The 20,052-nt window shown below is 39.2% G+C and overlaps 1 protein-coding gene across 4 annotated transcripts in view; it reads left to right on the top strand.

Annotated features, from left to right (window-relative positions):
• The window catches only part of NMT2 (N-myristoyltransferase 2), a 59,031-nt gene extending 39,131 nt beyond the window's left edge, over positions 1-19,900 (top strand). For all 4 annotated transcript variants that reach the window (XM_023632252.2, XM_023632253.2, XM_023632251.2 and 1 more), the window contains 6 exons: positions 974-1,144; positions 2,325-2,433; positions 9,477-9,647; positions 16,813-16,980; positions 18,121-18,258; positions 18,434-19,900. In XM_023632252.2, coding sequence (XP_023488020.2) covers positions 974-1,144; positions 2,325-2,433; positions 9,477-9,647; positions 16,813-16,980; positions 18,121-18,258; positions 18,434-18,454 — 778 coding nt within the window. In that variant the 3' untranslated portion in view covers positions 18,455-19,900. The remainder of the gene's footprint in view (positions 1-973; positions 1,145-2,324; positions 2,434-9,476; positions 9,648-16,812; positions 16,981-18,120; positions 18,259-18,433) is intronic.
• The last annotated feature ends 152 nt before the right edge of the window (positions 19,901-20,052 follow it).

The following is a 20,052-nucleotide window of genomic DNA, read 5'->3' on the forward strand; positions in this document are numbered from 1 at the left end:
TAAAACTGCTTTAAAAAACAGTTTATTAATTAATAAAAAAAAGGTCTTGGACTGTGAACAACAACAACAAAAGGACCACTCTCTTTTTCTCTCTCTCTTTTTCTCAGTCTCCTTCAATCTCATACATGCATGCACACAGATATGTATTGTGTACATACACACATACATGTACGTATATATGTAGCAGAATAAACAAAGCATAAACAGGTATTTCAGGTTTCTTTCTGGGAGAAAAAGTACTTGAAAAGATTTTAGGAAGGATAAAAACTTTCTATCCATAAGATAAGTATGTAGCATTTTTGCTCCTGGTCTCCAGCCCAGAAAGTCAAAGATGCAGCTATGAAAGTCAAAGATTTAATGCATAATAGGTCTGTTTACTTTTTGGTGTATTAGGTTAGCTTATTTACTGCTAAAAGCATTTGATCCCAATGGGTTTTGTGCACCAAACAAAAAGCCTGCATATCTGGAACCAGAGCAGGGGGTGGGCTTTGAAGCTCTAGAAGGTTTATTTTAGCTCAGAACAGCACCTGCTGGTCTGGTCCAGGCACCTCTCAGGGATCCAGGCAACTGCATTATACTACAAAGCAACATCTTACCAGATTCTGCATCTGGGTGGCCCAGTTATTGCCATCATTATATGCAGGACAGGAAAACAGATATAGAAAGTTTAAGAAGCACATCTGATCCCATTTCTAAACTGAAAACTTAGAAAAGACCAAAGTCCTAAAATTTATTTAGAACGTGGGGGTGTGCATCTCCGTGGCCTAGAGTTTTAACCATTCTGGCAGAAGAGTATGGGGAGGAGTGTGGCAAGCTGAGTTTATGAAATGTCTAAATGATGGGATGTTTTTCTTAAATATTGTGTCAAAAGAGGTCTTCCAGTTTCTTAGTCTTTGAAATTTGATGGGTGTTGTCTTATTGTTTTAAATGTTTTCATCTTAACGTTTGTCCTGATTTTTGACATCTTTCTTAGTGTGAAGAAGATGGTTGAAATCAACTTTCTTTGTGTTCATAAGAAGTTGAGATCAAAACGGGTAGCTCCAGTGTTAATTCGAGAAATAACTAGAAGAGTGAACCTGGAAGGGATTTTCCAGGCCGTCTACACCGCTGGAGTGGTTCTTCCCAAGCCAGTGGCCACGTGCAGGTAATAGCACCACACCCTTACCTGTCCTTCGTGCATCGAGCCCCCCTGCCGCGTTGCTAGAGGTGTTAGTCTCCTCGCATGTAACTCACAGGGATTCTGGCTTACCCGTGATTATGCAGTTGGTCGGTAGCAGAGATGGAGACTAGCACCTAGAGCCACGGAGCCCGGGATTCCTTCCAGTGTACCAGACAGCCACGTGTATGCTACTGACACGGGATCTCCATTTCTGTGTCTCTTCCATTGGAAAGACGAGTGCTGTCTCTACCTTGGAGGAGCCCAGGGCATCATGATCGTGAACTGTCGTGTGTGTACCATCTTCCTTCCTCCTCTGATGCTCAGTTTTATATGTGCTCTACAGCGCTATCAGGAACTATTCCAAAAGCTTGATAAATATCAGTTAAAAAACCCAGAGGTACTTGTTTGCTAAGAGTAAGACGGCTTCAGCTCTGTTTTTATGACCTCATCTGATCTTATCAAGCTTTCAAAGGTTAATCCAGCGAGAAAATCGTTTATCAGACTGTCACTTGACTAGCCTGTTTGTAAAGCATCAGAAAGAGTTGGTCTCACTCCACTATTTCTATTGACTCAAATAAGATGAATCTTCAGATAAACATAGTATAAAAGAGTAAACTATAAAATTACTATCTCCTGTTAAATTATTCATAAATAAACAGAATAAATAAAACTTCACAGGTATATTTTCGTGCAAATCATTCACCCCAGTACCTAAACTGGAATCACATAAGAAATTCAAGCTAGTTTCTCAAAAAGTCATTTTCTTTGGTGTGCATTATATAAACATGTAGGCTGCTAATTTAGGGGGAATATTTTCATGTTTTTAAACTTTCTCCTTTGCTTTCTGTAGAATCAACAGTGGTCATTAAATACTTGCAAACTGGGCATTATTAATATTTCTTTTGCAATTTTAAGGTTTCTTTTTACTGAAAGAGATGAAAAGAGGCATGTAATAACTAGGAATACAGAACATATTTTAGAGATGAAAAATGAGTGATAAAATAATTGCATACGAGGAAGACCAGCATCCAGCACTGTGCCAGCCACAACATAAGCGTTCACTGAATGCTGCTGAAGCGTTCGCCGAACAGCTGAGCTGAAACAGAGAGTAAAAATGTGGAGAGTCAGAAATCAATCCGATTTTAAAACCTTTGTTGTGTTCCAGATACTGGCATCGATCGCTAAACCCCAGAAAATTGGTCGAAGTGAAATTTTCTCACTTGAGTAGAAATATGACTTTACAGAGAACAATGAAGCTATACAGGCTTCCAGATGTAAGTAAGAAATGATTTGCAGTTTTTTGAAGCTGGAACAACTGAAGCTTTTAATGTAGAGAAGAATTATTTGCAGGAGTCTAAAAACTGGCCCATGTGTCTGAAGATATGACTGTAGCTAAAGACTGCGTGGAACTCAGGGGCTAGGAAATAGGGAGGGTCCTTTGGAAATATCAGGTGTTTTTAAGTTCTTCATTTTGTGGTTGGATGGATTGAACTCAAGACATATGAGTGTTGAAATTTTGAGTATTTATAGTCTGTTAATAAGAGGGAAGAAAAGTTCAGGTTTCTGATGATATCTTAACACAATGGAACTAAGGAAGGAGGTTTAGAGGAGAGATCTTGGGAGAGTAAATAATATCTCATTAAATTATCCTCTTTTTAAACCAGCAAATTCCCAATTCGAAAAGTTGTCTCTTAATAGGGGAAAATTTTAACGTGCTCACCAGTCTTGGCTTTATTTGGGGCTTGGCTGGTATATTAGTTATCTATTGCTATGTAACAAGTTACTGCAAACATACTGGCTTAAAACAACACATCTACTATCTCTCAGGTTCTGTGGGTCAGGAATCAAGGCACAGCTTAGCTGAGGCCTCTGCTTCAGGGCCTCTCATGAAGCTGCCATCAAGGTGTCAGCCAGGGCTGAGGTCTCATCTGAAGACTGGACTGGGGATAGAGCTGCTTCCAAGCTCACCTGACTGTTGGCAGGCATGAGTTCCTTGCAGGCAGTTGGATCGAGGGCCTCAGTTCCTCACTGGCTGTCAGCTAGAGGCTGCCTCAGTTCTTTGCCACATGGGATTCTCCACAGGGTGGCTTACAACATGGCGGCTTGCTTCATCAGAGCCAGTGAAGACAGAGAATCGGCTAGCAAGGTGGAAGTTAGAACCGTATGTAATCAATCACAAAAGTGACATCCAGTCACCATTGCCATACGTCATTGGTTAGAAGAAAGTCACAAGTCCAACCTACCCTCAAGAGGAGTGGATCACAAGAGCATGAACACCAGGAGGCAGGCATCGTTGGGGGCCATCTTAGAATCTGTCAGCCACAGATGGGCTCTTTGGTTTGAAGTTTTGATTTTGTCAGAGCTGTTCTTTCTTTTGGATTCTTACAGAGTGGTTTAGTTAGATATTGTAACTTGACTGAAGGATTCACATGGAATGGAGCCATGTTCCTCTAAAAGCGGTGAGGACTGTAGTGGCCTTTCTAGGGGCAGCCGACTCCAGTTCCTTTTGTCTTTTGGCCAGTTGTGTGTTTACTAAACACCTGTCGTCAGTGGCTGCATAACTGATGTCTTTTTCCTGATGATAGACGAGACTCAACTAATTTATGACCTGAGGCAGAATGTAATAACGAGGGACGTGGAGGTGGAGGAAACCAATGTGGGAAACGTCACGCTCATCCTTCTTGGGCTTCACAGCCTGGCACAAGGATTGGAAGGCATGTTCTTCTGTCTGTCTTAAATGTTCTTGCAGACAGTGGGGGCTCAAACTGATGAGCTCACCACCTCTCCACGAGGCCAAGGAGGGAGGGGGAACATAGATCAGAACAGAAGGAAGTAAGAACCGCAGGCCCCATGACGGAGGGTGACCTGGGGAAGTGGGAGCTGGCCTCCCAAGCTGGGGTGACAGAAATGAAGGTAAGAGCATGGCAGTGTGTGCCCTGAAATGGAGAAACAGGAAGATGTTCAGAGAAGTCACACCCTCATTGTGACAATTAATAGTTACTGATCAGTATTCTTTTGAAGCTAGAGACGATTTCTGCTAATGGCTAAGACCCAGAGCGACTGAGAGGGACAGAGTCACACAGAGCACAAACGGCAGTGAGAAAAAAGGGGACAGTACACAGCAAAGATGAAACGCCCCCTCTGCAGGCACCTTTTGTTCTCAGTGTCCTCCTTGCCAGTAGTTAAATACTCTGCTATATGCGCGTTGAAATAAAAACTTCAAGAGTGCCTGCTTTTTTCACTAGGGGCTAATTCTGTTCTACTTTGGTCTGGCCAGATTTCAGTTTATTGAACCTAAAACAGCTCGCGTGTGAGGAGAGCGCCCACTTACATGTAGGTTGCCTAAAATGAAATGAAGAATAGGCGTTTTTAGTACCTATCATTGGTTTATTCAGGATGCTTAGAACTTAAGGGGCTAAAAGTACTTTTAACTTGACTTTGTCCATCAGCCTTTCTATTTTTGTACAAGAGTCAATCAAGTCACAGATAACGAAGTTGCAGTGAGTTGGTAGTAATTCACTGGGAGGCATTGGCTGTGAAGCCACACTTTGGTATCTTAGTTACAGTGGACTTAGGTCCCTTGCGTACGGCAGTCCTATCCAGCCATGGTGTTATGGTGACTGCCTTTTTCTTCCCCAATAAACTGACATTTATAAAGTGCTCTCACACAAAATATTCAATATATTCTTACGACAACCTAAGATAAGATAAGAAGTTGGTACTCTTATCTCCATTTTACAGATGAAAAGACCGAGGCTGCCATTTAGACAAGGGCCTGTCACTAATAAGTGGAGGACTTGGGATGCAGGCCCCAGTCTTCCATGTTCCCCCATTAGATCTCTCGGCTTCTGCCATCACCTCTCACACACCCTTGGTGGGGGCACCGTGGGCCAGTCCCAACAGACGTCTCGCTATGTAGTCATTAGAGTGTAGGTTCAGACAGGGAAGGACAATTGTCAAGGTCCAAACGGCTCTCGTTGGCATGTTCCAGTCGTCTTCCCCCTTTTAAGTCATAAGGAGGGAAAGAAAAATGAAGAGCAAATTAATGAAAAAGAGAGTGGGTAGAGGAGACGAAAGTACCAAGATCAGGAAATTGGAAGGTGCCGACAGCACTCTCCTGGGTGTCTGTCTCCTGAGTTGGAAGCTGGACAAGGCAGCCTGTACCAGAGCACCTCCTCCCACAAGGGCCCAGATGGATGATGCCACCACTGGCCATCACATCACTGAAGGACCGTTTATACCATTCAGCATAAAATGAAGAACCGTACTGAATACGACTTCTGCTCCATGGATCAGTCTCATTTCCTGATTCATCATTACTGTTGCTGCTTCCAGTGCCTGCTTTCTCTCCTCTTCACGGACTTCTGAAGATGAGAGTTAACATATACTGGGGCCAGAATTATGCTGGCCTTGGAACATCCGTGTTCTCGTTTATCATTTATAACAGTCATAGGAGGGTGGGTCTTTGACCCCATTTTGTAGAAGAGGACATTGAAAGACGAGATTGATTTGCCCAGAGTCTTCTAGTCGGACAGAACCATCCCAGAGCCCATGTCATTAGCCACTAGTATCTCAAATACTAAGGTTTCTCCAAGAATAACGTTTCCCTCCCTTTAAACATTGGTTTGGGGCCAGCCCTGTGGCTGAGTGGTTAAGTTCACGCGCTCTGCTTGGGTGGCCCAGGGTTTCACCAGTTTGGGTCCTGGGCGCTGACATGGCACTGCTCATCAGGCCACGCAGAGGCGGCGTCCCACATAGTACAACCAGAGGTATTCACAACTAGAATATAAAACTATGTACTGGGGGAATTTGTGGAGAAAAAGCTGAAAAAAAGAAAAAAAAGATTGGCAACGGTTGTTCAGGTGCCATCTAAAAAAATAAATAAACAAACATTGGTTTGTTTTTAATTTGGTGTTGAGCATTTCCAAACAAGTTGGAAATTTTCTTTTTTGGTCAATACTCTTAAAGATGAAAGAATGTGAAGTAGATGAAAAGCAGCAGTCAGGTTAATCTCCCAGCATCTTTCTCTTGTGTTGCAAGAAAAACATGCTTGTCAAGACAGGCGAACACGTGTGAGACATTCTAGATTTAGCAGCAGTGGCCAATTTTTTTAGTGTTTAGTGCCCTACTGCTCCTTTTGAATAAACAGCCATAATCATTGCCTACCTCTCTACTCTGGAATCTTGGCTCTAAAACAGTTCACACCACATAGTCTGACAGAGAACAGCGCTGCCTCTGTTTTCCAGTAGAGCTCTGAGCTTGACTTCTGTAGGCCCTGATAAGCAGGTTTTACAAAGATTGCAGTGTAGACACAGTCCAACGAGTGATGCATTTTAGTTGCATCGTGGGAACGTGTATCTGAATGAGATACAGAGTTTGCTTAGGAAATTTAAGATTTTTCTCAGTTACTGGAAATGCTTTTTAGCTTTTTATTGAACTCTCAGAAGACTTTGCCCTTCTGGACTTTGCCACAGCTTATCATTTTTATCTTGGCTTCACATTCTTCCCACCTCTTCCTGAAGACAACAGCTATAACTTGAGTGTTTATTTTACATTTTAACATTTATGTCATGCTTCCCTAGGTTTTTGGGAGAGTATGTGACTTCACAATGTTAGAAAGAAGCAGGTTTAGGCTCTGAGATACTGTTTTAGTCACCAAAAGTAAATATTCTCCTCCTGTTTTCTGGAACCTTATATTTTTTATAGCTTATATAGTCTGATGCTCTCTTTTGCTTTAATGCTTCTGTAAAAACTTATTTGAAGTGCTTATAAATGGCCGGGTTTATATACTTTCTCCCTTCCTCTTTGTCCAAACAGCCTGTTTCACTGGGTCTTCCTTATCTGAGTTCTACTACCCGTTTTTCTGACCTTCAGAGACTTGAGAAAGCAGTTCTCAAAGTGTGATGCAGGGACCCCTGGAAGTCCCCAAGACCCTTTCAGGGGATCCGTGAAGTCAACGCTATTTTCATAATAACACTAAAACAGAATTTGCATTTTTTTACTTTCACTGTCTTATGAGTCTACTGTGAAGTCTTCCAGAGGCTATGGAATGTGTACATATATATTTTTTGTTTTAAAATTTCTAACTTAATTTCTATCATGATAAATATGGATAGATAAAACCCACATAAGCAAAGCTCTTTGGAAGTATGAAATAATTCTTAAGAGCATAATGGGGGATCCCAGACCAAAATATTTGAGAACTGCTGCTTTAAGGCTGTCTTCTGGGCAAAAGATGTTGATTTGGGTGATTTCACAGTATGAAACTCAGTGAATGAGAATTGTGCTGCAGAGGAATGCCTTGCTCTAGAAAGAAGTTGGCAAGCTTTTTCTTCATTTCTGAATATTCTCTATTAACATATGTATTCTGTTGCTTTCATCAATTAATTGCTTGGTATTATTGATTATTACTGAACCAGTAACAAAAGAAAAAACAGTCTAATATTGTGAAAGGCTATTTAAAATTTATAAAGATCATCCTCATAGCAGAAAATAATCTTTTTTTAATGACTTCGTATACATTCTATATGGTTCTGGTCTTCCTACTAGTATTTAGAAATGCATATTTGTTATATTTACCAGTATTTGGAAATCACATAGGTTCCCTTTTCCCATCAATTGCAGCATAGAAATGCTACCAGATACTAAAATTGGCTCAGGGGAGACAGAAGGAAAATACAGTTTCATGCCTGGCTGGCACATAAATGCCAGGCCGTAGAAGTGTCATCTCTCCAGAGCTGACAGTGACTGTTTCCATGCCTGCAGCCTTCACCTTGCCTTATTGGGTAAATGACTGTGGTACCAAACATAGGAACTCATTCAGTCATTCCACAGTCATTCAGTATCCAGGCTGCTGTTGCCATGCTGGTCTGAAGAGTGAAGCCTTGGATGGAAGCTGCAACCTGGGGATTTCTGGTCCTTTGCCTTTGAGATCCACAGAAAGACTAGATGTAGGACTCTATTAGATGTTGAAGACTTAAGTTCTCTCAATGTAGACTCTTAAGCTATATTTTAGCTGCATCACTATGTCTTTATAGATTACACAAGTCATAACTGAGTGGCACATAGTAAATACTCAGCTGTCAGGTCTCTAAATACAAAGAACGCCCCTCCCATCTCCCTCTCCCCTGCTAATCAACAATCAGTCACACGCTTTGTCACAGAACCTTAGAAACCTCTGCACAACCACTAACATCGATCAGAGCCGGCACTTAGATAAAATCCTCTTTTCTGCCTTGGGCTCCTGCCATACTGCTGGTCTGAGGATGCAGGAAACTGTAATGAGCTAATTTTAGAGGCAGTTTTTTTATTTTAGAACATTTGGAAATAATTGAGGATAGAAAAGGTAGAGTAGCAATATTTATATACATTATTTTATTTCTTCAAGAAAAAAGGTACAGTTAACTGGAGAAATGAAGTTGTATTTCAAAGTTTTTCATTTTCTGTTTGTAAAACAGGTGAATGTACTGGGCTTTCTCACTTCTGGTCTCCAGGGCCCTGGTGTCTGGTCGGTTCCTAGAGAGCTGAGTGAGGTCTGGAGCTCGTTTGAAGACAGGCACTGGAACAAGTCCAAATGGGGACCTGTCCTGAACTTAAGGTTCTTGTATTCCTGGGGCCTAACGTAAAAATTGTGATGTTCTGGAATGATGGATTCAAATACCTATTCTGATCCCTTTTAATCGAAAGATAGTATGAGAGGCCAGGGCCAGTCCTTTGCAGCCAGCCATTGGCCTTTAGAAAATACTCTAGCTGTTAAAATGCCTGCCTTCCCGTTCTCACCAATATGATTCACTTTTATTTCATTGTTGACAAGAATAAAATAGCTGCATCCTTTTCACGGGCTATTGAATAAAATAAGTTTCTCAACTGTTTTCAACTGTGTTTTCAACACGTCAGGCAGGGCAGTTTTAAAGCACAGTACTCCAGAAACCATGCTAAGATTCTTCTGTCCTGTCATGCAGGCTGCTAAAGTTCTTGGCATTGGTCTAGAGATGAACTTGGACTGTTCCGTTTGATTTTGTTTGGGTCACAAGCGATGTCAACCACAGACCTGGCACAGAGATGAGAAGATACACTGTCCAGCATATATTCTAACTCAGTGCTTCTCAAACTTTAACGTGTATGCACATCACCAGGGGTTCTTGTTAAATTGCAGATTCTGACATGGTAGGTCGGGGGTGGGGCCAGGTTTCTGCAGTTCCGACAAGCTCCCGGGTGGTGCTGGTCCAGCTGGTCCGCAGACCACACTCTAGTGCAAAGTACTTTTACTTCTCTTAGATTTAAACTTTCCAATGTGTTTTGTTTTCACTCTAACAAGGTTACAAAGACTTCAGGCTTGAGACCGATGGAACCACGAGATATCAAAGCAGTTCGAGAATTAACCAACACTTACCTGAAGCAGTTTCATCTAGCCCCGGTGATGGATGAAGAGGAAGTCGCCCACTGGTTCCTCCCCCAGGAGCACATTATTGACACGTTTGTAGTGGAGGTAAAGATGAGGTGATAAGCCAGTACAGAGAAGTATGGAAATACTGTACAGTCGAGTCTGTTTTCCAGAAAGCTCATAGAGTGCCCATTTCTTTCCTTCCTCTGTGACTTACTGCTTCTATACCAGATTTCTGCTCACCTTGATAGAACCAGAGTTGCATCTTATGGTTTCCATTCTGGGAAAGAGCACACTTTTACTACTTATTAATGGGAAATAAGGATACTTTTCTGTTGTTACCTGTGTGATGACTGCTTTTCTCAGTTTTGAAAAAGCCAATTTTGATGACCTCATCTGAGATAGATCAAAGTTTAACGTTCCTTTAGTTTTGCAAAACTGTTTGGAGCTGAACTGCCTTTGGTTGAGACGGCATAATTCAACCGCTTCACTCAACCCTTGTTCAAGGGAAGGAAGGAAAAGTGTCTGGATCTTCTGATTATTGGTTAGATGAATTTGAGAGAGTGCTTTGTAAACGTTTTTTTAAAGCTTAGAATCTGCTGCTCAAATGACATCTCACGTAGAGGCTTAATTTTAGGTTGGAGTGGAATTGGGTTGAGAAGTTGGGATTTAATCTGCTAAGTACCTGGAGGAGAGAAAAGAGTGGGGAGGCCAGTTAGAAGCTACTGTAGTGGTCCTTCCGCCATTCATTTGTAAGCACTGGGCCGGAAGTGTATTTTCAGCATTGTCAGGCCTTGTCTGGATGTAGGATTACGGCCGAGTTAGGGCAGTACTGGTGGGAGTGGACAAGGTAGATTGAAAGGACATTTCTGGAGAACAACTGAACAGTCTTTGTTTTTAAACTTTTATTTCTAACACAGTGCTCGAGGGGACATCTTTGTGCACAAATTTTTATGCACGTGTGTAAGTTTCTCCAGGGCAGCAGTTCTCAAAGTTTTGATTTTAGGACTCTTACTCTCTTAAGAATTGCTGAGGACCCCAAAGAGCTTTTAGTTTTTTGGAGCATATCTACAGATATTTACTGTATTCAAAATTAAAACAAAAAATTTTAAATATTATTTCATTTAATAATATAGCAATAATAAACCCATTACATCTTACCCAAATAACATATTTTGTATGAAAAGTAACTATTTTCCAAAATAAAATTAGTGAATAGTATTATTTGATATTTTGGTGAATCTCTGTAATGTCTGACTTGAGACAACTGGTTCCCACATCTGCCTCTGCATTCTGTGATATGTTGTTTTGGTTGAAGTATGTGAAAAAAAAATCCCGTGAAGTATTGAAGATATGGAAAAGAATGAGTATTTTAATAGCCGTTGTGGATAATTGTGGATATTCTTTATCTGAAATCTTATTAATGAACTTTTCATACTCTGTTAGATTAAAACCCACTGGTCTCTCTGGTCCTTGGAATGAATCTTTTACCAGTGTATGAGTTTGCGACATCATACATTGATCATTTAGAAAATACTGGTTCAGTGAGTTACAAGATCTTCCAAATATTGATATTCGATTATATAATATCAAAAAAATCACATTCATCGATATCACCAGCACTGTCCTCAGAGAAGTATAACTCTGAGTGGAGGACACAGGTTTTTCCAAACTTTAACTTGCACATGAAAGCTCACATTTCATCACTGGCAACAAATCCTGCCAGTTTTTTCTGTAGCAACAGGCTCACATCATTCATTTTCTAGAAAATGCACCAGATACCCCAATCTGAGCAACTGTCATGTGCCGCTCCTGCTTTAGCGTGGTGTTCCACGAAGAAAGCGGCTGGTTCAGCTCACAGCTCAGTCGCCTGAGAGCTTCTCCTTGAGACAGCCCTCATGTCTCAGGCTGCAGCAGGAGTGCATTGTGTGTACTTCCTGTTTCATCACACAGAATATTAAAAAGATGTGTTCTTAAGGGTGGAGAGTTGTTAAAATTAATCATTCTTAAGCAAGGACGTGCCTAAGTGAAACCCGTTTGAACCATGGTGGTGTGGTGATGAATAAAACAGCCACTGTACAGTTGGGTGCCACTGCCGCATTTTGTGCTGTGGCACCAGCCGTGGTACTCACCGTTGCGTCTGCGCTCTCAGTGCGATGTCCATGTGGTGGCCGAGGCAGGCACCTTCTCAGTGCTCTTATGGAAATGCTTTTGACTTCACAGACTTCTGAAGGGGTCTCAGGGACCCACAGGGGTTCACAGACCACATTTTGAGAACTGCTGCCCTAGGGTGTAGACTTTAGAAGTCGAACTGCTGAATGTGAGGGTCAGACACATCTTTAACATTGCTGAAGGTTGCCAGTTAGCTTGCCAGAGTATCTCTTCGCAGTGCCTAAGAGGGCTGGTTCCTCCCAGCCTCACTAGCACTGGGGTATTACCAGACTTTAACTTTAGGCCAGTCTGATGGTATCAAATGGTATCTTCTTTTTATTTGTTCTTATTATTAGTGAATGTGAACACGTCATAGATCTGTCAGCCGTTTTTATTTCTTTTGGATGAATTTGCTGTTCCTGTACTTTACAGTAAAAAAAAACAACAGACAATCTTCTCGATTTGTGAACGGTTTTCTGTTTGCTGAATATGAACACCTTTTCTTGTGGTCTGTTTCTGGGTTCTTTATTCTGTTCCACTGATGTCTGTGTCTGTTCCTCCACCACTACCACGCTATCTCGATTATTATAGCTCTATGTTATGCCTTGATATCAGGTAGAGTGATTCCTCCCACTTCATTTTTCTTTCTCAAGATTGTTTTAGCTGATCTATTTCCTTCTCCTCTCCATAGAAATTTTGGAATAAGCTTGTCTTTGTCTACAAAACACCTTGCTGGGATTTTGATAAGAATTATGTTAAATGTATAGATTAATTTGGGGAGAACTGATAAGTCTTCCAATCTATGACCACGGTATGCCTCCATTATTTAGATGTTTTAAAATTTCTATTATCAGCATTCTGTAATTGTCAGCATCCACATCCTGTACATGTCTTCTTAAGTGTATACCTAAATACTGCATTTTCCTTGGAGTGATTAGAAATGGTGTTTAATTTTGGTTTCTGCATGTTCACTGTTAAGTATATAGGAATGCAATTGCTTTTTCCGTGTTTATCTTACATCCTGCAACCTTGCTGAAATCACTACCAGTTCCAGGAGTTTATTTTTAGATTTCTTGGGATTTCTAAATAGACGATCATGTCATGTGCAAACAGGGACAGTTTGGTTTCTTTCCTTCCCATCCATAGGCCTTTTATTTCGTTGTCTTGCCTTACTGCAGGGGCTACATCTAGATCTTCCAATACTCTGTTGAATGAGAGTGGTCAACATCCTCACCTTGTTCTTGATGTTAGGGGGAAAGCAGTCAGTCTTCCACGGTCAGTCTTACACCATAATATCAGTTGTGAGTTTCTTGTAGATACGTCTTATCAATTTTAGATAATTCCTAACTTGCTGAGAGTTATCATAAATGGGCATTGGATTTTGTCTAGTGCTTTTTCTGCTTCAATTGATATGACCATATGATTTTTCTTCTTTAGTCTGTTGATATGGTTTATTCATTGATCTTTGAATGTTTGACCACCCTTGCATCTTGCATACATAGAAAAAATCCACTTGGGTGTGTAATTCTTTTCATACATTGTTGGATTTGGAGTGCTAATAGTTTGTTGAGTGTTTGTTGAGTTCTTGAGAGTTTCTTTCTTTTTTTTTTGTACTGTCTTTATCTGGTTTTTGGCCTCTTAAAATGACTTGGGAAGTGTTACTTCCTCTCATATTTTCTAGAAGAAATTATACAGCACTGGTGTTAATTCTTTAAATGTTGCTAGAATTCTCCATTTGAAACCATCTAACCTTAGAGAATTCTTTATTATTAAAATAATGAATTCAGTTTCTTAAATGGTTATAGGACTATTCAGATGATCTGTCTCATCTTGATTGACTTTTAATAGTTTGTGGGTTTTGAGGAATTGGTCCACTTCTTAATTGTCAAATTTATAAGAGTAAAGCTGTTCATAGTATTGCCTTTTAATGGCAGCAGGATCTATCTCTTATTTCATTCCTCATGTTGATGATTTGTATCTTCTCTCCTTGTATTTCATCAGTTTTGCCAGCATTGTATCGATTTTATTGATTTTTTCCCCAAAGAACAAAGCGTTTGTTTCATTGATTTTTCTCTGTTTTCCTATTTTCAGTGTCATTGATTTCTGCACTTACTTTTATTAATTCCTTCCTTCTGCTTGCTTTGGGCTTATTTTGCTCTTCTTTTTCTCATTCCTTGAGGGAGGAACTTAGATTATTAATTTAAGACCTTTCCTTTTACAGTGTAAGCATTTAGTTCTGTAAATGTCCTTCTCCACACTGCTTTAGCTGCATCCTACATAATTTGGTAAGTCGTATTTTCATTTTCATTCAGTTCTATACAATTTTTAATTTCCTTTGAGACTTCTTTGACCCAGGGAGTATTTAGAATTCTGTTGTTCAATTTTGGTGTGCTTACTGATTTCCTATTGATTTGTAGTTTGACTTCATTATGTTTGGAGAACACACTCTGAATGATTTCAATTTAGTTCTTGAGGTTTGTTTTAGGTCTATATGGTCTATCTTGGTGAATGTCCAATGTGCTTGTGAAATGTGTATCCTGCTGTTTTGGTGTGGAGTGTTCTATTTATGCTAATTAGATCCTATTGATTACATTATTCAGATTTCCTACATCCTTGCTGGTTTTCTTTCTAGTAGTTCTCAGCTGATGAGAGGGGTGTGGAAGTTCCCAACTGTAATTGTGGGTTTGTCTGTTTCTCCTTCTAGCTATATCAGTTTTTCGTGTATTTTGAGGATCTTCTTTAGTACTTCCACATTTAACCTTAATGTCTTCCTAGTGGATTGATCTTTACCATCATGTAAGACCCATCTTTGTCTCTAGTAATTTTCTTTGCTCTGAAGTCTACTTTATCAGCTATAATACAGCCCCTCCTAAAATTAATGTTTGCATCATACATCTTTTTCAATCCTTTTACTTTCAACCTATCTGTGTCAATGAATTTGAAGTGAGTTTCTTGTAAACAGCATAGAGTTGGGCCACATTTCTTTATCCATTCTGCCAGTATTTCTTTTGATTGGTGTATTTAGACCATTTACATCTGATAATTATTGATATGTTAGAGCTTAAGTCTGCCATTTTATTATTGGTTTTCTGTTTGTTTCCTCTGGTTCTTGTTCCTCAATTTTTTTTTCCTTCTCTTCATGTGGGTTACTTGACCATTTTTTAGGATTATGTCTTGACTTATTTATAGTGCATTTGAGTGTAGCTGTGTGGTTTTCATAAGGGTTGCTCTGGGTCCTACAATATCCACATGGGATTCATCACAGTCCACTGGTACCCACATTTTACCACTACAAGTGCCCTCACTTATATTTAGGTCCCTTTTCCTTCTCGACTTTTAAATATCCTTGTCTTAAGTATCAGATGGTGTTATAATTTTTATTTCAATCACCAAGTAGATTTATAAAACTTATGAGAAGCATAGTTTATAGTATGTGCCAAAATTTCTGCTTTTTTAACTGTTCTTTGTTCCTGATGCTCCAAGACTTCTGTTTTTTTAAATTTCCTTTGTGTTTGGAGAATTCTTTTGGCCAATTTGAAAGGTATGTCCACTAACAACAAATTCTTGTAGTTTTCATTGGTCTAAGAATGTCCTTATTTCCCGTTCATTTCTGAAGGACAGTTGCACCAGATATAGAATTCACAGTTGAATGTTCTTTTCTCTCAGCACTTAAGAAATGTTATGCCACTTCCCTCTGGCCTTGTGCTTTCAGATGAGGAGTCTGCTGTCATTCTCACTGCTGTTACCCCATAGGTAATGCATTGTTTCTCTATGGCTACTGTCAAGATTTTTCTTTGTCTTTAGTTTTCAGAAATTTAATTATGACATGTCTTGGTGTGGATTTCCTTGGGTTTATCCTGTTAGGGTTCACTCAGCATCTTGAATCTATTGCATGTGTTTTGCCAGATTTGGGGAGTTTTCAGCCATTGTTTCTTCAAGTTCTTTCAGCCCCATGTTTTCTCCTTTCTTTCTGGGACTCCAGTGATGTGAATATTGGATCTTTTGTTACTGTCTCACAGATCCCTGAGACTTAATTATTTTTTTCAATCAGTTTTCTCTCTGTTGTTTATATGGGTAAATTCTACTGAATTCTTCAAGTTCAGTGATTCTGCCCTCTGTCATCTCCACTCTACTACTGAGCCCATCCGCTGGCTTCCGTTTTTGTTTGTAATTTCTCTTATGGTATTTTTCAAGTTGAAAATCCTTATTAAAGCTGAAAGTTTAGGTCTTTACTTCATTTCTGATACTGAGCTGCTAATACAGAGCAATAGAGAATCACTTCAGCTTAATGTCTTCCTTGATGTCTGAAAAAAGGTTTAATGAATCAGAAACACTCAAAAACCAGATAATCCATCCCTCTGGAATTCTCCTTTCTGCTGAAAGAAATACTATCACTGGCATGCATGTGGTCTAGCCTCCTCAGCTATATAATTCAAAGGTGTCATAGTTTGGATTATATGCAGACTGCATAGGCCACCACAGCTAATTAAAACACTCCAAACAGTCCTGAGTTTCTTGTATTGAAGGGTATACCAGTGACGATGACATGAATACCATCTTTTGTGTCCCTTTTGATTTTTGAAAGCTTCAGATTTTCTCATTCACACATGTATATTTTAGTGCAGTACCAATGCTTTTCACAAGTTTCTCAAAAACAGCTTCCAAACTTTACCCAGCTTCACTTCAACTTGATAAAATTCTTGCCTTGTGCCGAGATGTTAGATATTACACAGTATCTTTTAGTTGGAGAAGGCAGCCTTCAATCTGTAGCGTGCTTATTTCCACAGAAACAACCACCTGCTATTATCACTGTTCCCGAAGTCTCGAGAGACTCATTAGTCAATCTGAGGGATGCTTTCCTTTTAGAACATTCTACTTAAGAACTTTACTCGAACTGCCGACCTGCACCTGGGCTAAGGTGCAACTCCATGCTCCCCTCAGGCTCTACACTGCGTACTCTGAGGGGCTCCGAATCAGACTGCCGAGAGAGAAGTATGAGTTGTTGATTTTCCTTCTAACAGAAAGTTACAGTGTGAGTCGAAGATCAGAGAGTTAGCTTAAACGCATGGATGAAATTTGTTTAAGGAAGTATTTACCTGACATTACCTTTGTTCTTTAGAACTCCAGTGGTAAACTAACTGACTTCCTGAGCTTCTACACACTCCCCTCCACAGTCATGCACCACCCTGCTCACAAGAGCCTGAAGGCTGCTTACTCCTTCTACAACATTCACACGGAGACGCCGCTGCTGGACCTCATGAGTGATGCGCTCATTATAGCCAAACTGGTGAGAGACTCGCTCCTTTTTGTCCTACATGTTTCTCCAAAGATGAATGTCAACGTATATAAAACATCTTATTGTATTTTCTTCCACACAGGTGGGATTCATTTGAGATATTTTTTTTGATTGACTGTTAACCATCAATCAAAGGAAGAATTTTGATAAGAGTTTCTTTTAAAACATTAATGGCTGTTTTCATCATTAATTCTATTGCAATGTAACCAAAAAGACATTTTACACAAATTAGAAACTTGTTTTTAAACCTTATATAAGAATACATATAAGAAAAATACACAATCCCACGATATAAGGAAAATACATCAGTGTGTGTGTAACAGGGAATAATTAGCAACAATAAGTTTTTTGACAACTAAAAACAGTTTCTGAATTCTAAAGCTAAGAAATTTTATTTTTAAAATTAAAGGGATTGTTATTAAAGGAGTTTAAAATGAAAGGAATTAAATTCAAATTGTGCCTTACTATATCTGCATTATTTATTTCCTCAGTGTAGTAGTTAATTGTTAAATTCTTGCTACAAATAAACATTTTCAACTCTTCCCAAAAAGGCCAGTAAGAAGTTATTTAAGGTAAAAACCCTGAGAAATAGAAATTTAGCTGCTTCATCTATATCACATTTTGTATATTATTATCTAACATTTTAAAGAAATTCAATTTTTACTTTTAAAATTTTACTAATTTATTTCACAGTTATCAGTCCAAAAGAAATATACAACTTAAAGTCTTTAAAACTTTGGCTTTTTAGCTGTAGCTTCCGCTAAGTCAGAACTTAGAAAGGCCAAGAACTAACAATTCTGGAGATGGAGCCAACTGCTCCTTCTAAAACAGGGACAAAGTATTTTCTGAAATCTTTATGGATTATTTTATGTCAGTGGTAGCCAGCATACTACATTTTTTGATTCAGCATTTCTGGCTAATCTTGCTGACTCCAGCAGATCCCTGCTAGTTTTCTAAGACAGTTTTGAACTGAATTCTTAACCTATGCTATATATGGCAGACATTAAACCTTATTATACATGCATATTCAAACTACTAGTAGAGGAATTAAACGTTATACTGAAATACATGATAGAGAAAATGTGCTAGTCCTTTGAAATTTTAAATTTTAAATCCTTTTTACATTGGCAGAAAGGATTTGATGTATTCAATGCACTAGATTTGATGGAAAATAAGACATTCTTGGAAAAACTCAAGTTTGGTATAGGAGATGGCAATTTACAATATTACTTGTACAACTGGCGGTGTCCAGGAACAGACTCTGAAAAGGTAAGAGAAGTTGATATGCCCTCTGTAAACTGAATAAATTTACCAAGAAACCTCATGCTTGCTTCCCTTCGGATTAGTAAGTTTTAGTAGCTTTTTAAAAATACAGATCTATTCTACTATAATTTAATTTTCTTGCTTACCTGTTCTTACTATTCCATTTCTTCCCTCCCTGTAGGTTGGACTTGTATTACAATAGATGGATATTTCTATTTCTAGAACTCTGAAACCATCATGTGTTAATATTCCATTTAATGATTCCTGGAACTGCCATTCCAAAGAAGAAAAAAGCACAACTTAAGTGAAATCGATGTAGTTGGTAACAATCAGAAAAGATGAAAAAACATCGCTATGTGACCAGTAGTCCACATTTCTAGCTAGAACATTAAGATTCATCCTTTTTTTCACTGTTTACTTATTTGTAGGAGGGACGAAAGGGTACAAGGAGCACATTCCTCTAATTTTCAACTTTTCGCTGTCCCTTGATGAAGAGAAGGTATTTTTCCACTCTCTAGAAAAGGGACTGTTTTTCTTGGGACTGAACAGACGTCACAGAATCGTGACTCTTGCGTGGAGATAAACTGCTGCATTTTTATTTATTAAGTGGTGGTCCTTTTGTCTGTGTAACAGAATGAAGCATCCATTTGGAAACTTTTCTTGAATCACCTTACATGATGTCATTGAGAACGTTTATGGAATCAGCACTTCTGTCACTCAGTGATGAGTGGTGGATGTTTAAGTGCAGAGCAAGGTAGAAATGTACTGGTGACTAGTACATTCATTTCTCCCGAAGAAAAGTTGCCAAATGAATAAACACACAGATTTGTACTTTGATCTTCAACAGGTCAGTGGATTGGTTCAAGAGCAAACTTTTGTGCAAACATCAAGTGTGCTCTCTCAAAGAGTACACGCCTGTGACAGACTTTGCTGCTGCTGCACAGACTCATTTCTTCTCGGCAACAGCAAGGATATGTGAGGAAAAGAAAATAAAAAGTTCTAAAGTCAAAAGAAATGCCCGGTGGAATTTATTAGTTCTATCAGGACATTGATAGTTCGAATGTTTTTTATTACTTATGCGAAATTGCACATATTCCTTTATGCTGACTTTAATTTATCATGAAACTTGTCATGCTAATGGAAGATGTCTTATTTGTAAATAAGTATTCATAATTTTGTTACTGATTGTTTTTATCTAGAATTTGAAAAACTAAGTTTCTCAGTGTACATAGAGATGTATATATTGCCAATAGTCCAAGGGGAAAAAGATGCTGGATGTGGCCACATCAGCTGGCCTTGACTCAAATTCCACAGAGTAGATACTTCTTCCTGCCTTTACTGTACCAGGGCCTCAGCTGTTCAGTCCAGAAAAACTGAAGTATTTCAGACGACATGATGGCCTTTCCTTCATGTTACAAGTGTCAAATGAAATCAACCATATCTTATCCCAGGCAGGAGCTAGCAAACTATGGCCCACAAGCCAAATCCAGCCCATTGCCTGTTTTTGTACAGCCCACCAGCTAAGGATGGTTTTTACATTTTTGAATGGGTGGGGGGAGAAAAAACAAAAGATGAACATTTTGTGATGTGTGAAAATTAAACAAAATTCAAATCTCAGCTTCCATAAATAAAGTTGTATTCGAACACAGCTGCACTCATTTGTTTGTGTATTGCCTGTGGTTGCTTCATGCTATAAAAGGCAGAGTTGAGTTGTCCCGATGGAGATTGTAGGGCCTGAAGACCTACTTACTATCTTGCCCTTTACAGAAAAAATCTGACCAGTTTACACCAAGGAGCTGT

Source organism: Equus caballus, chromosome 29 (assembly GCF_041296265.1).
Source record: "Equus caballus isolate H_3958 breed thoroughbred chromosome 29, TB-T2T, whole genome shotgun sequence".
Lineage (NCBI taxonomy): Eukaryota > Metazoa > Chordata > Mammalia > Perissodactyla > Equidae > Equus > Equus caballus.